The 22,101-nt window shown below is 43.5% G+C and overlaps 1 protein-coding gene and 1 long non-coding RNA gene across 2 annotated transcripts; one reads left to right on the top strand and one right to left on the bottom strand.

Moving 5' to 3' along the window:
• Positions 1-4,613: 4,613 nt before the first annotated feature.
• Positions 4,614-6,688, top strand: LOC111858830 (uncharacterized). The gene is made up of 2 exons (XR_002841694.2): positions 4,614-5,623; positions 6,078-6,688. It is a non-coding gene; the product is annotated as an uncharacterized lncRNA (long non-coding RNA).
• Positions 6,689-7,333: 645 nt separating this feature from the next.
• Positions 7,334-13,028, bottom strand: cuzd1.1 (CUB and zona pellucida-like domains 1, tandem duplicate 1). The gene has a single exon (XM_072711967.1). It carries the CDS (start codon positions 12,291-12,293, stop codon positions 7,689-7,691), a length of 4,605 nt encoding a protein of 1,534 aa, XP_072568068.1. The 5' UTR covers positions 12,294-13,028; the 3' UTR covers positions 7,334-7,688.
• Positions 13,029-22,101: the final 9,073 nt, after the last annotated feature.

Here is a 22,101-nt window from a genome sequence, read left to right as displayed (position 1 = left end):
TAAACAGAATCGCTTTATTTAAAGTGAATAAAATACCCAACTTACTGGAGTTCAACATTAATTGAGCCACACCCCTGACTCGTGTGCGTGGAGTAGGCGATATGAACTGGGAAAGCAGGAAGGGGAGGGGGAACTTAACTGTTTCTAAATGCATTTTTTGCGTTTGTTTTTTTTTCTACTTACAGAATTATTTTAGATATACATACATATATTTTTCACAGTAGATAGTGCGATTTTTTTTTTATATATATTTTTTTTTGGGGGGGACAACCCTTGGATAGGGGGGGACATGTCCCCTCCGTCCCCCCCGGGATTTACGCCCATGCTAACAGCTCTGTTATTTTGTCAAACAATGCAAAATATTATTCTTCCTGTAGCGGATGGGACCTACATCCGCCTTGCAGGGGTACAAAACTCTCCTCTGAATGACTGAGAGTCAAGGGAGCTAGGTCCCTGGCCCCCGAGTCAACTCGCCCCAGGCCCACCCTGCCTATACAATATGAATGAGGTAGCTTGGCTTCAGGATTTGTACGTCACGGTGGTGACCTGAAGGTTCAGGGTGTGGGCGCGGGAGTACCCTACCCCCCCTTTTACTATTTATGCGACTTACCTTGCCCCTTCCCAAGCTGCAACACCCATAAGCAGAGGCTGAGGCGCCCCCTACTCCAGAGAAGATACCTTAATATGAAAAATAACTCCACAAAAGCGTGATATACGAAAACCAGTAAATAATGGCTAGGTTTATTACTCAAAAGAAAGATTAATAAAATAAGCAAATGAAAATTCCCACCGGTTTGGAGAATTAACACCCTCAGTTACTTAAATAAGTCCCCCTATGTAACAAACCATTCCCACTTAGTGCCATACAAGTCCAAAGTCAAGCAACATTACCAACTTTATATTTAGCCGCAAACAGCACCACAACACATGACCACAGCGAACAATGTCCCTTATCAAACCTCCAATCCGTAGGGCGCCGTCAGCCGGGGAGTCCTCCGTCCAAAAAAATAAAATAAATTAATTAATAAAAAGTTCAAATTAAAAGAAAAAATCGAACAAAAATCGGATTTAAATCAACTCTTCCATGGCAAACCAGTCCAGAGCGTGCAAAAGAAAAGTTGGGAAGCAAAAAAACAATCTTCTTAATCGCTGTCCCGGTGGTGGTTATCCCAAAGCAGCAATTCCCAATGAGAACTAAAAGAAATCACTCCACAAATATCGGTATTTCTATAAACCGAACATTACTACTACTTCACCTTGCATATTCCGGCTAGTTTCGCTTCTCCGTAGAACAGTCTCTGATTGGCAGGGTACTGCTAGCCCTAGCGACAATACGAATCTAAAAAAAAAGAAACGAAAGAAGCGTCTTTGCTCACCGCCCCTTCACCCGTACCGGTGCACTGTGTTGCACTGTACGTTAATCTGATCCAAAACCGATCGATAATGGAAACCCAAGACTTTTCTTTTGTGGCTTTGACCCAATCGAAAACTACCGTCTTTCACCACATAGGTTTCCTTCCCGCCTCGCTTATTATTTTTTTCCCTCCTATGTACATCCGTTCCGTCCCCTTCCTATTGAACGCCACATGCTGATTGGCTACTATCCATTTAATATTTTACATCCGTCACATTCCCCCCTTCCAAACCCTGCCATATCAGAGACTCCTCCACAGGCACAATGGACTCCGCATGAAGGGTACAGGGGTCAGTACAGTTAACACTAAAAGGGGTCACACGCTGTGTCTCTACATCATGGTAGCCTTTGCACAACTCACCCAAGATGCTATTAATCAGTTGGGTGAAAAATAGAGTATGTAATGTCACTCCATTACATACCCCTCACGGTACCTTACAGGTAATTGACCTCTGGTACTTCTCTGTGGGCGCCCCAGGTTGTCTGCACCAACACTATCGGACTCAGAATCCTCTGCATCCCCAGATAAATCCTCAACGGCAGACCTTTCCCCCACACTAACATCCGAAACTACCTCTTGTCCTGCATCCTGCAGTACTCCCTGATCACTCCCCGCACCCCTATTGGGCATGATTGTGTCCTGAGGCATGCAGTGAGGAATGTAAACTAAATCTGCCAGATCAGTGTCCGGACTGCGTTCGGTTCTCCTGTGTCTGAGCGTGATGTTTTTCCTAACTGGTGTTGGGAAAATGCAATGTTTCATTTGATCTCGATGCACTACCCTGGAAGGGCCACCTGCCTCAGGTTTAACTGTGAACACCGGCAAGTCTGGGTGATTCTGCTTGACAACCAGATAAGGACCTGGCTCCCATTTGTCCTGAATTTTATTCCTTCCCCTTGCTCGATGATTTCTCAGCAGCACTCGATCACCCGGCCTGACCAGTGCAGCACGTGACGTCCGGTCATAGACCCGCTTTCGCCGCCAAGATACATCCTGGTTAGCGGTTCTAGCTGCTTCAGCTGCCACCTTCAATCTTTCATGATGGCCCAACACCCAGTCGTCCAGGTTGTCAGCATCACTGTGCTCCAAATCCTTTCCCCCCAAAATGTCCTGAGGCAACCTACAGAGGGAGCCACGTCAAATAGCCGCCTGGAGCGTGACGGGTCCATGGCAGAACCATGCAAGGTCAATGCACGATCCGTGCACGGAATGTGATCCCCCGCGATGACGCAGTAAACGAAGCCCCGCCCCATAAACGCCCCATGCGCTTTCTAAAAAGATGGTTGCAATGCTGTATAATCCCGCCAGGTGGAGCATTGACTGGCACAGTTAACAGCACCGTATCTTTAATATACAGTACAGTACAGGCAGTTCTTTTATTGCAAACATAGTTTCATAGATAGATGAAGTTGTAAAAAAACAACAACAAACTGATTAATAAAACAGATTTGTTAAATCACTCAATACACAACCCATGATGATTATGCTATTTATTATTAAATAATGAATTAATGAAACTACAGTAGTTAGTGAAGTATTTTTCAAGACATGCTTAATGATCCTTAAAGACACGGTAACGTCTGTAATTTATCTACAGTATACCGATCATTGTAGGTACGGAATACAAATGCGGGCTATGTACAGTATTTTACAATACGGTGTATTTTACCTAGTTCCATTTAGTATACTGATAAATACTATTTTGCTGCAAAGTTATGCTCAAAATGTAACTTCTGCTTGGGTTTGTTTTCGTTATATTTTTGATGATGTTTTCGCTGATGTTTTTTTTTTACTTATAGTCAAAAATTGGCATTACAAAGGTAATTAATCTGTCTCTTCTGCCACATCTATTCACAGTTGTGATAAGTGATTAATGCCCCATCAGATTTTTTGATGGGGGAGCATTATGCATGGTTAAATGACAAAAGAAATACTGATCTGTATGGGCAGACATTTGTTCCAGATTGCATGCGCCATTAAACATGGTTCCCAAATTTGGCGTTTATAACGATTCAGACAGACTGAATTTAAGAATGTCTCCCATTTTCTGCCCATTGAAGTAGTTGGTTCAAGTAAATGTTTTTTTTTTTTCAATACCACAACAAAATCCCCAACAATTAAAACACGCAAACATGACTTAAAAATTTATTCTTCCAAAAATAGTCAGAGTTAAAACAGTAATTTGTCTAAAACATACAATACAGTACATGTTGCATTTTGCTTAAAGGTCATTAAAATACCCGGATAACACCATCTGCTGATTAGTCTCTATCTGGTTCTTTTATACTAAAATATTATTTAAAAAAAAACTATCAAAGATGCAACAGTTTAAGTCTTTGTTTCCGCCAAACTGTCAGACGTTTTGCAATTCTATGTTCAGAATATAGATCTGACCAAACATCATTCTAGATCTGTTGCACTGTGACGTCATTCCAGCTCCCTCAACAGCTTGTTCAGGCTCCTCCAGTAGCTCCAAAAGGCCAGCCGTCACCCGTCTGACCCAAGCCTCCATAGCGGAGCTCTGCTTAAAGAGAACAGGAGAATTAAGTGAAGAAAAAGATACTGTAAATACGCTTTACAGAATATCTAGTTAAGATAAAAAAAGAAAATATACTAATAAACCTATGTAACACAGAGTGTGTAAAATACTGTTTTGGGAAATCTGGAATGTAAATAAACTGCCTGCGCTAATGTTAACCATTGAACTTTGTTAACAGTAGCCACTGACTGTTTGTATTATCGTCTGCATTAAAATAACTGAGAATTTACTTAATGCGCTTTTTATACAAATAAGTTAAGCGATATAACATTCATACTGTATATGAGCAGTATATACACTGTACTGTACAGTATGCGTTGTAAAACTACCATGCAAAAAATGGGAAAAATATAAACCTGGTTATGAGCGTTTAGCTCGCTAGCTCCTGTACAGCTATCCTTATCTTCTGTCCCTCATGAACTACATCACATTATATTACAGTCACAGAAATAACCTGCAGATTAACTCTTACCCAAAGAATAAATAAATGCATTTTCAGAGAGCACAAACACATTTACTGTATGTTTCTCGAGTAGTGCAGTTTTTGTAATAGGGACATTAATAGTATTTTCGAAGCTTTAGCGTCTTTTTGAGGAAAAGAGGAGTGACATTGTATTGTTAGTTTGTGACACTGACAGTAAGCTGTAATGTTAACTCCACCCACTAAACATTGGACGTCGGATAGACGTGCAGATCATGTCTATATTGGGTCCGTCAGTCCATGACCAATTCTGGACATCTATACAACGTCCAAACTAGGTCCACAATTTGAACGTCCATCCATGACCCAGCTTGTACGTCAATATGACATTCAACATTTAAACGTAATTTTTTGGACGTCATGTGGACGACTATGACAGGTGCAGGAAATATAGTTTTATTTACAAATATCAACATTGCTGTTATCAACAATTTTATGTGAATACAGATTATTTATAAACAAACATGATTTATTATGTTTTAGCATATTGATTTATTCAGTACGGGGATTTTTTGTTCTTGTTTTTCTTTAACTGGTTTATTTATTTCAATTAATCAATTTATTTGTTTATGCATATATGTATTTATCCATATATCTGATTATTTATTAGGAAATGCAATTTGTGGGAATTAGAGTTCTGAAAATATATCCAGGGCTGCATGCAGATAAACTGGTGCGCAAGTACGCATTCACCTTTAAAAGCGATATGTGCGGCAATCAATTGCTGTGACAGTGCAAATGCGTACGTATTTTATATGCATTTGGTCCGTCTATACCACAAATGAAGTACGAATTAGCATATACAGGTTAAAATGCACAATAATTTCTTGTCATATCAGCGCAAATGCACATAAAATACGTACGCATTTGCACTGTCACAGCAATCGATTGCTGCACGTATCGTTTTTAAAGGTGAATGCAAACTTGCGCACCAGTTATCTGCAGCCCTGCCTATATCTACCCTTAAAAGTGACGCCATAACAGCCATTCCTGGTTGACGCTCAAGAGAGGCAAAGATTCAAACAGTCAACGCCACTCTGATTGGCTGAGGCAACAAGCCAGACATTTTGGCGCGATACGGCATGTTCAAGGCAATGGAAACGGCCGCACGGATTTTCAGCCTGCTTCGCAAGTTCACTACCTAAATCCCTATATTGAGTCCACCCATCGTTTTCCTGTAAACTGAAGGTAAGCTTGGTCAGCCTAATAAATTCTATGTCCGTTTGTACGTACAGTGTTAGCTAGTTTAGCGTTTTTCTCTTAAATTCCCAAAACTGCTGTGGTTACAGAAGTTAGCATGTATTAACGGCACAGATTTATTTGTTTTGCCTTAGCTTGCTGCTATGTACAGCACTCTTGGTTCAGTTTCAATGGTATTTTGACTGTCCACGAGAGATCATGTCATTTAATGTAAATGTAAACTGTTTGTATCTTGCAAATTGTGAATTCGTATGACTATTAGGGTTGCCAACAGGATAGGTCGAAAGCTAGCTAGCAGCATGACAAGGAGTTCTAGCTCGTGGCTAACTAGCTAGAGTCCGTAGACGGGGTTCACGGAGGATTCGAGGTTGAATGATGTTACCCTCAGTGACTTATCATTCATTAAATGAACATAAGTTTTTGTCTTTTTCTGCTTGTGCAGAAGGAGTCTTGAAATTTGATGAGGCCGCCACTGAAGAGTACATCAAGATGCATGTTTCAGAGCACCTCAAGCATGCACCTCAAAGACATGGAGGTGGAGTATTCACTCAGGACTGATAAGCCCAGCCTACAGGACTTTGAACCAGAATTGTTGTTCCCCATGTTCGTTCTGAAAACCATGTGAAAACTGAGTAGTGCAGAGCAGCCTGTAGCAGTTTTAAGTTGTAGGATCTCTAGAATGTCTTTCAACTGGTGCCATGATGATGCTGCTGCAGTTCCAAGTTCTCTGTTCAGATGACAACTGTCACTCTGCCCGTGTCTCTCTCACACACACACACTTTTCCCAAATCAGTTAAATTTATAGGCCTCCTTTATAGGCCTTACTTTGTGCCCTGATGTCTTCCTTTATTACCAATGTTATGTGTCAATGGTGCTGAACTGTGTCTGGCTTGGTTTAAGGACTAAAGGCCAGGGGTCACAAAGTGTATTAGGTCAGGTATATAGACACATTTCAGAGCTTCACAATGTTTTGGATGACAACCAGCAGCCCTGTTTGTTTTATTATTATTATTAGTAGTAGTAATATTATTTTTTAATAAAGGTTTAAATGGGGGTTTTGCGTTGTGATTTATTTGTCAACCTATGTGTATAACTGTTACCCATGTTTCCAGAGGGTGGAGGGCATGTTTTCTGAACCAGTTGATTTTCCTGTAGCTTTTTGGCTGAACAGGTAGTTTGAACTGGAAATGCATTACAACTTTGTATGCGTCTCCAGTTATCCGAGACAGTCAAATTAAGTTATTGGAATATGAGCTAGTCCCATTTCAGAAGGTGGCATACTGTTCCAGACCATTTTCCAATAACTTCATTTGATTGTCTCAGCCACAGATAACTGGAGATGCATACAAAGGTGTAAACAAAGCTACTGAAAAATTAACTGGTGGCCTATAGAAAACATGTCCTGCACCCTCTGGTAACATAGGACTACAGAGCCTATAGAAACAGTATAAAAACAATGTCTAAAATGAGTCTAAGTTTGACGTTGAAAAGACGGCCACAGCGACCACATGTGGACTATAAATAGCTCAAACACAGAGGTCCCATGGACGTCAACACTAGACGTTCATTAGACGTCAAAAAAAAGACGTCGCCTGGCGTTACAAAACAACCCCTTCAGTGGACCAAAATTGGACGTCCAAAAACGACATATAAAAGACGTCATTCCGACGTCACTTTGCGCAGTGGGCAGACTTGGTAAACAGATCATTAAGTTATCTAAAGTCACATCTGACCGCTGCTGTTGCTGCCAGTGATTTTCGAAACGGCCAATAAAAAACTAAACTGGGAAGTAACCTGTGAACTACCCCAAACAAATTTTATAAAATAAAACACCACTTACCGCGAATAGTCCATTAAGCCGCGATCTTCATTTCTGTAGTGCAGTTTGATAGCGTCAGTTCGGCGGGGGTGGGTGGTTAAAATCACGTGATTGCAACTCAGCGCAGCTAGATTGCTGGCTTGTGTTAACATGTTCTTGAGAACGAAGCTCCATCTAGTGGTGGCACCAGGTAAATGAATAAATAGGCGTGTTTACTGTGAAATCTTGACACGCCTATCTGGCTTGAGAGGGAGGGGGGACTACGCCGTCCATAGGGCAGCCGTACGCCATTCGCACGCCATTCACACGGCCGCGGCTATTTGACGTGGCTCCCTCTGTAGCATCTCTACCAAAGAGAAGGTAAAAAGGGGAGTATCCAGTTGAGGAGTGAATGTGACTGTTATAAGCCATCACTAGTTCAGGGAGGTACTCCTTCCAGTTAGCCTTCCTCTCTGGTGACAAGGTTCTAAGCATGTCATGCATGGTTCTATTGAACCGTTCGCACTGGGCATTGCCTTGTGGATGGTAAGGACTGGTGCGACTTTTGGAGATGCCATAGATGCGACATAGCTCCTTAATCACGCTTGCCTCAAAACTGCGTCCCTGATCCGAGTGAAGCCTGGCTGGGCAACCATAATACACAAACCAATGTTTTACAATAGCCCTAGCTGTAGTCTTCGCAGACTGATCCTTGGTCGGAACCGCGATGGTGAACCGCGTAAACATGTCAGTCAGAACCAATACATTTTCGTACCCCCCCACCGACCTCTCTAGAAGTGTATAATCCATGGCCAACACCTCCAGAGGCGCAGTAACATTCGTGCAGGTCATAGGGGCCCTAATTTTCGGGAAGACGTCCTTTGCCAATGCGCATCGCTTACATTGCTTCACCCAGTCCCGGACATCTCGGCTCATTAAGGGCCAGTAGTAACTCCGTCTCATGCGTGCAAGCACACCCTTCTCACTAAAATGACCCCCGTGGTCGTGCTCCATACTGAAGACATGCTTGCGCAGAGATTCAGGTAAAACCAACTGCCGTACTTCCTCTCCGTCTCTTGGATCACGAATGAAACGGAATAAGACACCATGATGCATCTTCAGTCGATCCCATTGTAAAGATATCTTTTTAAATCCAGGTCCCATCTCTTGCAACTGGTGTTGGTCAGGCCGATCACCCCTTTTCACTGCGACAATCAACGGGCCCACAATAGGATCATCGGCCTGGAGTTGCTGGAGTTCTTCCCAACTATGACCATAGACCTTGGCCTTAACAGCAGCCTGAGAGGCAGCTAGCACCCCTGGTCCCTTGGCATCATCCTCCTGCCCAGGCCATAAGCAGGCACGGACCACATCTGCCTGTATAATCAAGAAATCCTTGTCCGTGTCACCCACTTCCGGTTCCTGAACATGAGGAATCCGGGACAAAACATCTGCGTTAGTATTCTCCCTCCCAGGCTTATAATGTACCTCGAAATCATACTCTGCAAGCTGGGCGACCCACCGCTGCTCTACAGCCCCGAGGTTCGCAGTCTCCAGATACCGCAGAGGGTTGTGATCAGTCACAACAGTGAACCTGGAGTACACCAGGAGGTCTCGGAACTTTTCCGTTACCGCCCACTTGAGGGCTAATAGTTCGAGCTTAAATGCACTATAATTCTTGTCATTGCGCTCCGACCCCCTTAGGCCCCGACTGGCAAATGCAATAACACGCTCTACTCCACTCTGCCGCTGACTGAGCACCGCCCCTAACCCAAGAAAACTGCCATCAGTAGTCAGAGTAAAAGGAAGTGAAAGGTCTGGGTAAGCAAGTACTGGGGGAGACATGAGGCATCTCCTTAGGCTATCAAATGCCTCCTGACAGTCCTTACTCCAGACAAAGGCAACAGGTTGCTCTCCTCTACCCCTCTTCACCTTTCCCATTAGGGAGTGCAACGGCTTAGCCAACTGAGCAAAATTTGGAACAAACCGTCTGTAGTAGGACATGAAGCCGACAACTTGCCGCACGGCTTTCACCGTCTTAGGGACGGGCCAATCTTGGAGTGCCTTAACTTTTTCCATATCCACCTGGACCCCTGCCGCAGATACTACATGGCCTAAAAATTTAACCTCAGGCTTCAGCAGGAAACACTTACTTGGTTTCAACTTAAGCCCATGTTCTTTCAGGCGAGTGAACACGAGGTCCAATTTCTCACAGTGGCTATCAAAATCGCAAGAGAACACAAGCACATCATCGAGGTATATCAATAGGACATCAAAGGCCAAATCACCTAGCACCACCTCCATAAGCCTTTGAAACGTTGCGGGGGCATTGCAAAGGCCAAATGGCATTCTAGTCCACTGATATAAACCAAATGGTGTTGTGACTGCTGTCTTCTCTTGATCCTCTCCATGGACTGCTACCTGGAAGTATCCAGCTGTCAGGTCCAGGGAGGAGAAAATCCGCGCCTTACCAAGGGCATCCAATGACTCCTCAACCCTCGGCAAAGGATAAGCATCCTTCAAGGTCACCCCATTCAATTTTCGGTAGTCACAACAAAATCGTACTGACTTGTCTCGCTTAACTACAATTACCGCAGGAGAGGCCCATGGGCTGCAGCTCTCCTTGAGGACCCCTTGTGCAACTAGATCCTGAACATGCCTTTTGAACTCTTGAAAAATATGTGGGGGAACACGCCGATGCCTCTGCTTAATCGGTTGTGCATCTCCTGTCTGGATATGGTGGGTCACAGTGGTAGTGTATCCAAAGTCACTGTCATGTTGGGAAAACACTGCGCGATGTCTTTCCAGAAGGCCATTTAACCTTTGCACCTGAGATGGAGTCAGCCCTTGGAGATCAGCCTGCACCGGCACTGATAATGGTCCCACTTCCTCCATGGACTGATCCTTTTCCTGGCCGATCCCCCTTACGTACAGTTCTCCATTGACCTCCTCCACCGTCACAACTTCCCTTGGTATAATCGCTTCTGGCTTACTCAGCTCAGCTACTCTGGATTTGGGGAACAGTGTTATTGGCCGCTCACTAGTGTTGAGCAATCGCACAGGAACTTTTCCCCCCACAGCTTGGGCCAGGACATTCGCTACCAACAAGCCCCGAGGAAGGTTAGTACCAGTAGAGGCCTCTACTAACACCTTGCACCTTGCTCTAGGAGGTATCCTACAGCGGCCCTCAATTACTTTTTCGCTGAGGGGAGGGACAGTAACTACCTCCTTCCCTGCTACCTTTACATACCCAATTCTCCCTCCTGGGCCAACACACCTCTCTCCCTCTGAGATGGTGGCCAGTACACGGCTCAGCCTAGCCTCCCCTGTCCAAGGTGCACTCCGGTCCACCTTCTTAATCCCCTTAAAGTCAGCAAAAAGGCCTTTAAGCCCTCCAATCACATTCATTCCGAGAATACCTGGCACTACTTTCCTGTCTACTGCATTGCTGACACTATCCTTCAACACAAAGACACACCGACCTCGCAACAACCTCCCCATGCACTCAATGTCTGCTTCCAGACACCCCACCACAGGTATATCAATGCCATTAGCCGCCGTAAGGCGGACCCACTTAGCAGGCGACAGAGGAGACTCTGTCCCTTCAAGGTGCTTCCTGAAATAAGTTTCAGAGATGGTGGTCACCTCAGAGCCCGTATCAAGAAGGCAACTTGTCTTCACCCCATTTATCCAGACATCAATGGTAAAGCATTCCCCAAAAACATTATCAGGAGAAAGTGTTGAACTCTGTTCACTCACCCCTGTCACTGTTCTGACTCCAGCAGGAGGTGAGCCACCAGGGCTTTGCATGTTATCCTCAACCTGGCCCACTTCTGTCGTATTAAGGGCTGCCATCTTCACCCTGTGTCTTGTCCGCTCACCTTGTTGACATACGCGACTGGTGTGGCCTGGTCGGTTGCAAGTGTAGCAAATAAGTCTTCCTCCATCATCCCTTAGTGGTGGCCCTCTCATCCTACCAGGAGGCCCAATCCGCTCTCTGCCACACACCATCTCGAAGAGTTCCTCTTGGCGGGCAGCTAACTTTTGTACAGCTTCATGAAGAACCTTAAGCGTCAGCGGGGAAGATGCATCCTCAGCAATCGTAGCATGAACGGCTCCTCTTACCTGGCCCTTAGCCGCACCAGCTGCAGGGACCTCCTCCTCTTCTGACCATGTAATGGCAGCATGCATGAGTTCAAGGAAAGTCTGGGTCGGTTGCGCCTTCTCTTGCCTCTTCATTTCACGACGCAAGAAATCATCCCTGAGGCCAAGTACAAACTGTTCTTTTAACATTTTATCAGGATCTGGGAGACGCCCTGGGTCCCGCCGTTTCAGTTTACACAGCTTTTCCTGGAGGTCATACGCATAGGCACGAATCTTCTCCCCGATCAACTGCTTCCTATCGTAAAAGTCCTTAAGCCGGGTACCAATAGGGACCTTATCCCCATATGTCTCTTCCAGAACCTTAAAGACTTCTTCCACATCAGTGGTATCTCCACTCAACATGAATTTAACAGTCATCTTTGCCTCACCCTTGAGATGTTGTCTGAGCAGCTCTATTTTGTCCTCTTCAGGCACCCTGGCTATCTTGAAGCAGGACTTCATGGAGGCTATCCACTCCTCCACGCATAGTTCACCTGGGGATGTACTGCCAGTGAAATCCGAACATTTCCTCTCTCTTGGAATGTACAAGGCTGCTGTGGTCTTGGACTGTTGCTCAATAACAGCCTTCGCCATACCCAGTGCCTCCCTCTGATCCTGCCTAGCCTGATCCAGGAGCGCTGCCTGCTCCCCTAGCCGAGCCGTCTGCTCTGCAACTTTGGCCTGAAGGGCCTCAAACTGCCTTTGTAACTCTTCCATATCTGCTCTATTTGTGACTGAGTTTAGAAGACCACCTAAATTAAATGAAAACTATTGGATACCATACAGAGCTGCCAGGAATTGATCCTGTTCGTGACGCCACAATGTAGCGGATGGGACCTACATCCGCCTTGCAGGGGTACAAAACTCTCCTCTGAATGACTGAGAGTCAAGGGAGCTAGGTCCCTGGCCCCCGAGTCAACTCGCCCCAGGCCCACCCTGCCTATACAATATGAATGAGGTAGCTTGGCTTCAGGATTTGTACGTCACGGTGGTGACCTGAAGGTTCAGGGTGTGGGCGCGGGAGTACCCTACCCCCCCTTTTACTATTTATGCGACTTACCTTGCCCCTTCCCAAGCTGCAACACCCATAAGCAGAGGCTGAGGCGCCCCCTACTCCAGAGAAGATACCTTAATATGAAAAATAACTCCACAAAAGCGTGATATACGAAAACCAGTAAATAATGGCTAGGTTTATTACTCAAAAGAAAGATTAATAAAATAAGCAAATGAAAATTCCCACCGGTTTGGAGAATTAACACCCTCAGTTACTTAAATAAGTCCCCCTATGTAACAAACCATTCCCACTTAGTGCCATACAAGTCCAAAGTCAAGCAACATTACCAACTTTATATTTAGCCGCAAACAGCACCACAACACATGACCACAGCGAACAATGTCCCTTATCAAACCTCCAATCCGTAGGGCGCCGTCAGCCGGGGAGTCCTCCGTCCAAAAAAATAAAATAAATTAATTAATAAAAAGTTCAAATTAAAAGAAAAAATCGAACAAAAATCGGATTTAAATCAACTCTTCCATGGCAAACCAGTCCAGAGCGTGCAAAAGAAAAGTTGGGAAGCAAAAAAACAATCTTCTTAATCGCTGTCCCGGTGGTGGTTATCCCAAAGCAGCAATTCCCAATGAGAACTAAAAGAAATCACTCCACAAATATCGGTATTTCTATAAACCGAACATTACTACTACTTCACCTTGCATATTCCGGCTAGTTTCGCTTCTCCGTAGAACAGTCTCTGATTGGCAGGGTACTGCTAGCCCTAGCGACAATACGAATCTAAAAAAAAAGAAACGAAAGAAGCGTCTTTGCTCACCGCCCCTTCACCCGTACCGGTGCACTGTGTTGCACTGTACGTTAATCTGATCCAAAACCGATCGATAATGGAAACCCAAGACTTTTCTTTTGTGGCTTTGACCCAATCGAAAACTACCGTCTTTCACCACATAGGTTTCCTTCCCGCCTCGCTTATTATTTTTTTCCCTCCTATGTACATCCGTTCCGTCCCCTTCCTATTGAACGCCACATGCTGATTGGCTACTATCCATTTAATATTTTACATCCGTCACATTCCTTTTTGAAATTTTCTTTGAATTATTTTGTGGTAACAACCTGGCCTGTAGCCTCATCTATTTCAGTGGCCAAAAAGTGGATTTTTCTGTGCCCACAAGGTGTGGATTTTCCCTTCCAAAGTAATCAAATTAAACACTAATTTTGGCAGATGAATGTCAAAATAATCATACTCTGTGTGCTGTGGAAACCTTCAGGTTCCTGGGACCCATAATCTCCCAGGACCTACAGTGGGCGGCCAACAAAGGCCCAGCAGAGGATGTATCTCCTGCTCCAGCTCAGGAAGTCCAACCTGCCTCAGGAGCTGCTGACCCAGTTCTACTCGGCAATAATCCAGTCTGGGCTCTGCACATCCATCATGGTCTGGTTTGGTTTGGTCAGCAAACAGGACAGGAAGAGACTTCAACAGACAGTCAGGACACTGGTGTTGACCTGCCATCCACTCAGGACTTTACAAAGTCAGGAAAAGGCCAGAATCTCTGCAGACCCATCACACCCTGGTCACACGCTGGTCACACCCTGGTCACACGCTGGTCACACGCTGGTCACACCCTGGTCACACTCCTCCCCTCTGGCAGGTGCTACAGAGCACTGTACTCCAGAACAGCCAGACACATGGACAGCTTCTTCCCACAGGCCGTCACTGTGCTGAACACTTAAAGCAGGCACACAGTGTCAGACACAATACTTATATAATAAATATGTTCACACTAAACATCCACTGTCCCTACAAACTGGAATTTGAGTATGCTGAATATATGTTGTATGTGTTGTATATACCATATGTCGTACATATGTATACACTGTCAAGTTCACTGACCTCATGTATATACAGTAATCAGCATCTTTGCACGCTGCACCACTGCACTATTGTCCGTTGGATCAAGTTCTTACTGTCCATTCTGCACTTCATTGTTGTGTATCTGCATCCATACATATGCTATACATGTTTTTTTGCTGCATGCCTGTTCTGTGTAAGTACAGTGAGAGCAAAGGAAAAAACATACTTAATAAAGCTGATTCTGATTCTGAATATTGCAAAGATGGCATCCTGTGACAGCACCACACTTGAATTCACTGCGCTCTTTATAAAGACCCATTCTTTCATAAATGTTTGTAGACTGACTGCATGGCTACGTGCTTGATTTTAACACCTGTGTAATGGGTCTGAATGTAACACCTGAATTCAATAATTAAGAGGCATGTCCCAATACCTTTCTCCATAAAGTATATGTATATTCATATGCCTGGGATTATGGGGTCCAGTGTTCATGTTGTGCACCAAATACATTCTGTGCCACAAAAAGTATTATTTAGCCTTTGTCATATGTTAGTTTTCTGTTCCTATCTCTTATGTTAGTGAAAAAAACGTTTTTTTTTTTTTTTTTTTGTTTTTTTTTAATAGAGGTTCCTGACAAAGTCAAAAAGCCTTGATGCAGTACACAAACATATGTGCTGCTTTTATGCATTTTAAACTTACAAACGGGTCGGTGCCGACCCTAACACAACAGCAAGGCGACGAAATCAAGCAAAGTCTGACTGCATTTTGTCCACGAAAGCAGAAAGACTTAACTTCCTTTCACGTACAGAAACCCAAAGGAATGCGGCACAGAACAGATATCAGCACTTTGCATTTCCGGGACAGAAGAAAGTCATTTTGTGGTCGAAATGCATTTTGTGAATGACTCATTTTGTGGATGAAACTGATTCCGTGGAATCACGAAATGCCTTTTGTCTTTTGCTGAGCCATTGGATCAGGGGTGAGCAATCTTATGCCCGCAAAGGGCCGGTGTGTATGCAGGTTTTCGCTGCAACTCCCTAATTAGATTACTATTTAGAGGACTAATTGGCTAAAGAGTCCTACCACCTGGGTTTGAACAGCTGACCTACAGGTTATCCCAAAATTCTGCATACACACCAGCCCTTTTGCGTATAAGATTGCCCACCCCTGCATTAGATGTACATAGTAGGTGCGCCCGTGGCCCAATTTCCCCTGGATAACACTGTCCCCGATAGTTCAGATCAGGCATGCTGAGTAGCCTGTTTGTAAAATGCAACAATGAAATGATGAATATGAGTGAATTAACACAAGGAGTCACAGACTGTCTGCGGATCCTCCTAGAATCGCTGGTGTCGCGAACTGCTGATGGAGCTACAGGTACTGAACCCGGTCCACAGAGTGTTCAGGTGGACAGCCTGGACGGGACAGGCACTGGTCAGCTGCCTATTGTTAGAAGGGTCCTTGTTATGCTCCCAGTTAGGTAGTGATTACTGAATGTCTACCATACAGTGGGTATGGAAAGTATTCAGACCCCCTTCAATTTTTCACTCTTTGTTATATTGCAGCCATTTGCTAAAATCATTTGAAATTATTTTTTTTCTCAACATACACACCAAGCTCGATGGGCCGAATGGCCTCCTCTCGTTTGTATAGTTCTTATGTTCTTATGTTCTTAAGTGCGCCCTCTACAGGTGGTGAGGGCGCTGCCCTGAAAAGGAGGTGACGTTGCGCATGGCAGGGAGGAAACGGTCCAGCAAGATACCGTCACCGACCTCAGCCTGGGGCTTTAGGCACGGTCTGTCCGCTGTCCCGGGGAAGCGGCTGAGATGAGACGGCATCCGGAAGATTTGCAATAAATTAAAAAGCAGTGAACAGCAACTTGTGGATCCTTTGGTGAGGGGCTCAGCTAAAGGCTGCCAGTCAGACAAATGGTAGCTGCACTTCCCAGGTGGTAAAACCAAAAGTGAGGGTTAAAGGAAAGACCAGACTTTTGCTTTTTGTCACTTCACTGGGTCTGCAGATACACTGAAGGTTAGTGGCAGAGTCAGGACAGTGTGGGATCTCAGTGTCTATTTTATACGAGATGGAAGAAATCTTCATAAAAGGAATTAAAAATAATCTCTCTGCTCAGTGGGTTGCACTTGTGGCACGAATCTCCTATGCTAGCCATTTGAATCCTGCTTTTACTCTTTCTGTGTGGAGTTTGCATGTTCTCTCTCTGTCGTGCTGGTTTCTACTGGCTACTCTGGTTTCCAAAGACATGCAGTTGATAGCTGATACCATTAAATTTCCCCCAGGAATCCTGTCTAAACCCTGGTTGGATCTACCATATGGGCAGCCTCATATGATGCTGCCCGTCGCCCGTCTGGGTGCCTTTGTGCTCCCCTTTTTCCTCCTCCCTTTCCCGTTGTCCCGCCTGTCTCTGCTCCTTCTCCTTCTGTTCCCCGGTTCACTCCTGGCCCCTTCGTGTCGCCGGTGGGTGTTTCCTCCGTGTCTCCCTTCTCCGTCTGTCTGTCCGCGTTTCCGGTCTTGTGTGGAGTTTTGTCGTGGGTTTTGCCCCTGTGCCTGTTTTGTGTTTCTTTCTTGTTTCCGGTCCCTTGGTGATTTTCTGCTTTTGTTTTCCAGCTCCAGTCCCTCGTCTCGTCCGTTGCCTCCCCTCGGGTGCGCTCGGAGTGCGCGCCTTTGGGGGGGGGGTTATGTTACGTTCAGCCCCGAACGCTCCTTGTGTGTGCCACGCCCCCTCATTACCTCCTGTTGGACTCCTAATCATTGTCACCTGTTCCCTATTCAGTTTGCCCTGTCTTTTGTATTTAGTCCTGGTCTCAGTCGTTCTTGTCAGATTAGTCATTGATGTATTGTTACGTGTGGTGTTCTGCCCTGGTTGTCATTCCTGCCTTGTGTGGAATAAACCCGTTTGTCCGTATCTATGGCTCTGATCCCCTGCTTCATTGCCAGCTCGCTTACCGGACGTAACACTGGGCAGCTGCCAACAGCCCACATGGCACACATAAGGTAAAAAGATATTGGTCTGGAGATACTGGAAATAAATTATTGTACCCCATCGTTATCATTTTAATAATACTGGGAACATTGTCCTCTACTCCTCTTCAGTATATGTATTGATAAAATTAATGGCCAGCAGCTATTGATGGAGGTGAATATGAATATTTGCATAGAGATTCTTAACTATTATTATCCACTTTTCCTAATGCCTTATGCTCTTCCTTGTAGAGCAGTGAAGGCGATTTAAGTTTTTTTTTTGTTCCAATAAATTGTATAATTCCTGCCTTAACATGTGCACAAGTCATTACTTTATGAAAACAATTAATTAATTATAGATTGAATTCCCTAATGACACCTGTGGTATTAACTTGCAGTATGAACACAAAGCAAGTGTTGTTGTCTTTCAATTACAAGTGCGCTTCCCTAACCATTAAGCCACCACTGCCCACAGTTTTTGGGGCATGTTTTGTATTGCAGAGGGTAACCATGATAAATATAATTAAACTGAAGGGCAATTATACACAATGGTTTGTTTAATGTCACATCCATAACACAGATAAAATGCTATGTATTTGTAATATTTTAATTAAATTTTAATTAATTGTCTATATTTTACCAAAGAGGTTGCATGAAAAGGCTCATTCACACAAAGCTTTCTGTGCCCTGAGGCATTTCGGTTATCAGTTTGAGTCTAAGTATCACATCGATCATGCTGGGATTTGCCTTAAAGTCTGGAGGGGACACTGTGGCCTTTACAGAAACAACAGAATGGAGCAATGTGTAAATTTACTGGGAATTTTACTACGAGAGCAACTGAGACACAGTCACAGATGGTCCGTTTTTTGTATCACTCTCTCATTACTTCTTCTCACTGTGCGTCTTCGAGCACAGTAGTACACAGCTGTGTCTTCAGTCTGCAGGCTCTGTCCTTGTAAGGACACTGTGCTGCTGGAGGTGTCTCTGGAGATGGTGAATTTATTCTTAAGAGACTCTTTGTAATAAGTGCCCCCCCCCCCCCCCCTCCCCAAATATGTGTGATCCACTCCAGAGTTTTCCCTGCAGGCTGTCGAATCCAGCCTGTGGCATAGCTGTTATCAGTCACTGAGTATCCAGAGACCTTACAGGAGATTGTCAGAGACCTTCCTGGTTTTACAATCACTGAATCAGGTTGAGTGAGTTCAGTATTACACCGTGCACCTGAAGAAAATTAACATGTTTAATTAAAAGACATTTTAAATGCAGTATCATGCTGTGAATACAGTATATAATTGGATATACTGTAGGAACAGAGTAAAAACAAAAGTACAAATGTATGATGAAAACTATATAAAAATCATCTAGAAGGTAGTTATCTTACGTGAAAATAAAGACATTAAAAGTATCAGGACTCTCAGAGCTTCCATTGTAACACAAAGTCTTTGGCTGATTTGATGGTGAAGTCTGTGTGTTTAGAGGAACCTCATTTATATGAAGGGCAGGTGGGTGAATTTGTTTACCTCCCTGGGGGGTTGAAGGAGCCTCTTAATAAATGCAGATGCTCATACTTCCCTCCATAAGGTGCTCTGCTGCCCCCATATGGGGAAAAACTACAAAATTAGGAAACAATTTTCAAGAATTTCCACCCTGGGCAGGATGCCGGTCCATCTCAGGATTTTCATGAAATCTTGCTGTTAAATGAAGAGAAAGGAGATTATTTCTATTTGTAAAGAATTATTTCTATTTGGGGGTTGAAGGAGCCTCTTAATAAATTCAGATGGTCATACTTGCCTCTGCAAGGTGCTCTGCTGCCCCCATATGGGGAAAAACTACAAAATTAGGCAACAAGTTTAAAAAAATCCCTGGATTTTCATGAAATCTTGCTGTTAAATGAAGGGAAAGGAGATAATGTCTACTTGTAAGAATTTTTGATTCTTTTTACAAATAATTTTTAATGGAATACTTTTGCAAAATTTTATTATCAAATGATGTTTCACATTTTTATGTTTACATGTATTACGTGCCTTTGTGTTTTCCCCAGATTGCTAGATGTTATTTGACTTTAAAGAAAAAAAATATTTTCATTCTCATTTCAGAATGTGTATCAAACAGACCATCAAACATAATTAAATTATTGTGCCTCAGTCATGGGAGTTTGGGGGGGGGGGGGGCACTGAGAGGTGAAATGACTCTTTTTGGGAGACAGTTTGTTTGATTCAGTTCACCAAAAAGATTCATTCTGATTTGTCCACTGGAGTCAGTGTCAGTGGCATTTCCTGTTCACATCTAAAACACTCGTGTTGTGATATGTTTCAAAATTAACATATATAAAATAAATATAAATTGACATGAATATATTATTTAGGCCCCGCGACCCAGTAGGATTCTTTTTTCCGAGAGACATACAAATATGAAATACGAACTAGTCAAACCACATTAAAAGCTTTTAAAAATATTTTAGTACATTCATAGCGATATTCTTGATATGGTATTCTCTATGGTATTCTCTAAATCAAATCTAACAACTCATCTTTAACAATGATAATGTGCTATTAATTACTGCTATTAATTATTAATTACTTAAACAAATAGCAATGAAAAATATTCTATCATCACCTGATAGTTACATAAGCTTTTCATCTGCGTTGCACTTTTCTTACTCCTCTCTGTGATCCTGCTCATTAGCATTAGCCTCTTGCTCATTAGCATTAGCTTCCACAAACGCTGCTCCTCTCCTCTCCCTCTCTGCTTGTTCTTCTGACACATTATCTTGTTCATTTTGGTTCTGACAGCTGTTATTTTGTCAAACAATGCAAAATGTTATTCTTCCTTTTAGAAATTTTCTTTGAATTATTTTGTGTTAACAACCTGGTGTGTAGCCTCATCTGTTTGTGGATTTTTCTGTGCCCACGAGGTGTGGATTTTCCCTTTCAAAGTAATCAAATTAAACACTAATTTTGGCAGATGAATGTCAAAATAATCATACTCTGTGTGCTGTAGAAACCTTCAGGTTTCTGGGACCTATAATCTCCCAGGACCTACAGTGGGCGGCCAACAAAGGCCCAGCAGAGGATGTATCTCCTGCTCCAGCTCAGGAAGTCCAACCTGCCTCAGGAGCTGCTGACCCAGTTCTACTCGGCAATAATCCAGTCTGGGCTCTGCACATCCATCATGGTCTGGTTTGGGTTGGCCAGCAAACAGGACGGGAAGAGACTTCAACAGACAGTCAGGACATTGGTGTTGACCTGCCATCTGCTCAGGACTTTACAGAGTCAGGAAAAGGGCAGAATCTCTGCAGACCCATCACACCCTGGTCACACCCTGGTCACACGCTGGTCACACCCTGATCACACCCTGGTCACACCCTGGTCACACCCTGGTCACATCCTGGTCACATCCTGGTCACACCCTGGTCACACGCTGGTCACACCCTGGTCACACCCTGTTCACACTCCTCCCCTCTGGCAGGTGCTACAGAGCACTGTACTCCAGAACAGCCAGACACATGGACAGCTTCTTCCCACAGGCCGTCACTGTGCTGAACACTTAAAGCAGGCACACAGTGTCAGACACAATACTTATATAATAAATATGTTCACACTAAACATCCACTGTCCCTACAAACTGGAATCTGCGTATGCTGTAAATACGCTGTATATGTTGTATATACCATACCATATGTCGTACATATGTATACACTGTCAAGTTCACTGACCTCATGTATATACAGTAATCAGCATCTTTGCACGCTGCACCACTGCACTATTGTCCGTTGCATGAAGTTCTTATTGTCCATACTGCACTTCATTGTTGTGTATCTGCATCCATACATATGCTATACATGTTTTTTTGCTGCATGCCTGTTCTGTGTAAGTACAGTGAGAGCAAAGGAAAAAACATACTTAATAAAGCTGATTCTGATTCTGAATATTGCAAAGATGGCATCCTGTGACAACACCACACTTGAATTCACTGCGCTCTTTATAAAGACCCATTCTTTCATAAATGTTTGTAGACATGATTGCATGGCTGGGTGCTTGATTTTAAACACCTGTGGAATGGGTCTGAATGTAAGACCTGAATTCAATAATTAAGAGGTGGGTCCCAAAACATTTCGGTTATTACTTTATTCATTACATTTTTAATATTTTTAAGCCAAGCCAATGAATAATGCAGGCTATGCTACCGTGCCATTTCCCCCTAGATAACACTGTCCCCGATAATTCAGATCAGGCATGCTGGGTAACCTGTGTGTAAAATGTAACAATGAAATGATGAATATGAGTGAATTAACACAAGGAGTCACAGGCTGTTACCCGTAGGGTGATTAGACGTCATCTTTAAGGACATTTATTGTTAGTATTCATTATTGTTTAAATTCATTTTTATTAAACAACAAAAGAGGTTTGACTTCACAAAACAAACATGACTGAATGTTGTGCCTCTATTCACAGGATTTAAAATGACCCATTTCTGCTGACATTATCTCTTTTGCTGTCTGCTAATGGAACATGTGTTGTATGATCTAATATGTTTATTCAACTGTATTTTAAAAATAAAAAGATCCAACGAGATAAATAATAATATGACATCCTTATTCTCTGTGAGGAAGTAGTATTTGTACCTTATTTTTTGTATGTGAAAAAATAAGGTATAAAAATACTGTAACAGACAGGAAAGCTTTT

Source organism: Paramormyrops kingsleyae, chromosome 5 (assembly GCF_048594095.1).
Source record: "Paramormyrops kingsleyae isolate MSU_618 chromosome 5, PKINGS_0.4, whole genome shotgun sequence".
Lineage (NCBI taxonomy): Eukaryota > Metazoa > Chordata > Actinopteri > Osteoglossiformes > Mormyridae > Paramormyrops > Paramormyrops kingsleyae.
This window is presented reverse-complemented; position numbering and strand designations above follow the sequence as displayed.

What these genes read in the sequence shown, in the direction of transcription:
- cuzd1.1 (XM_072711967.1), bottom strand. Translation starts at nt 12,293, where the DNA reads ATGGAAGAGTTACAAAGGCAGTTTGAGGCCCTTCAGGCCAAAGTTGCA.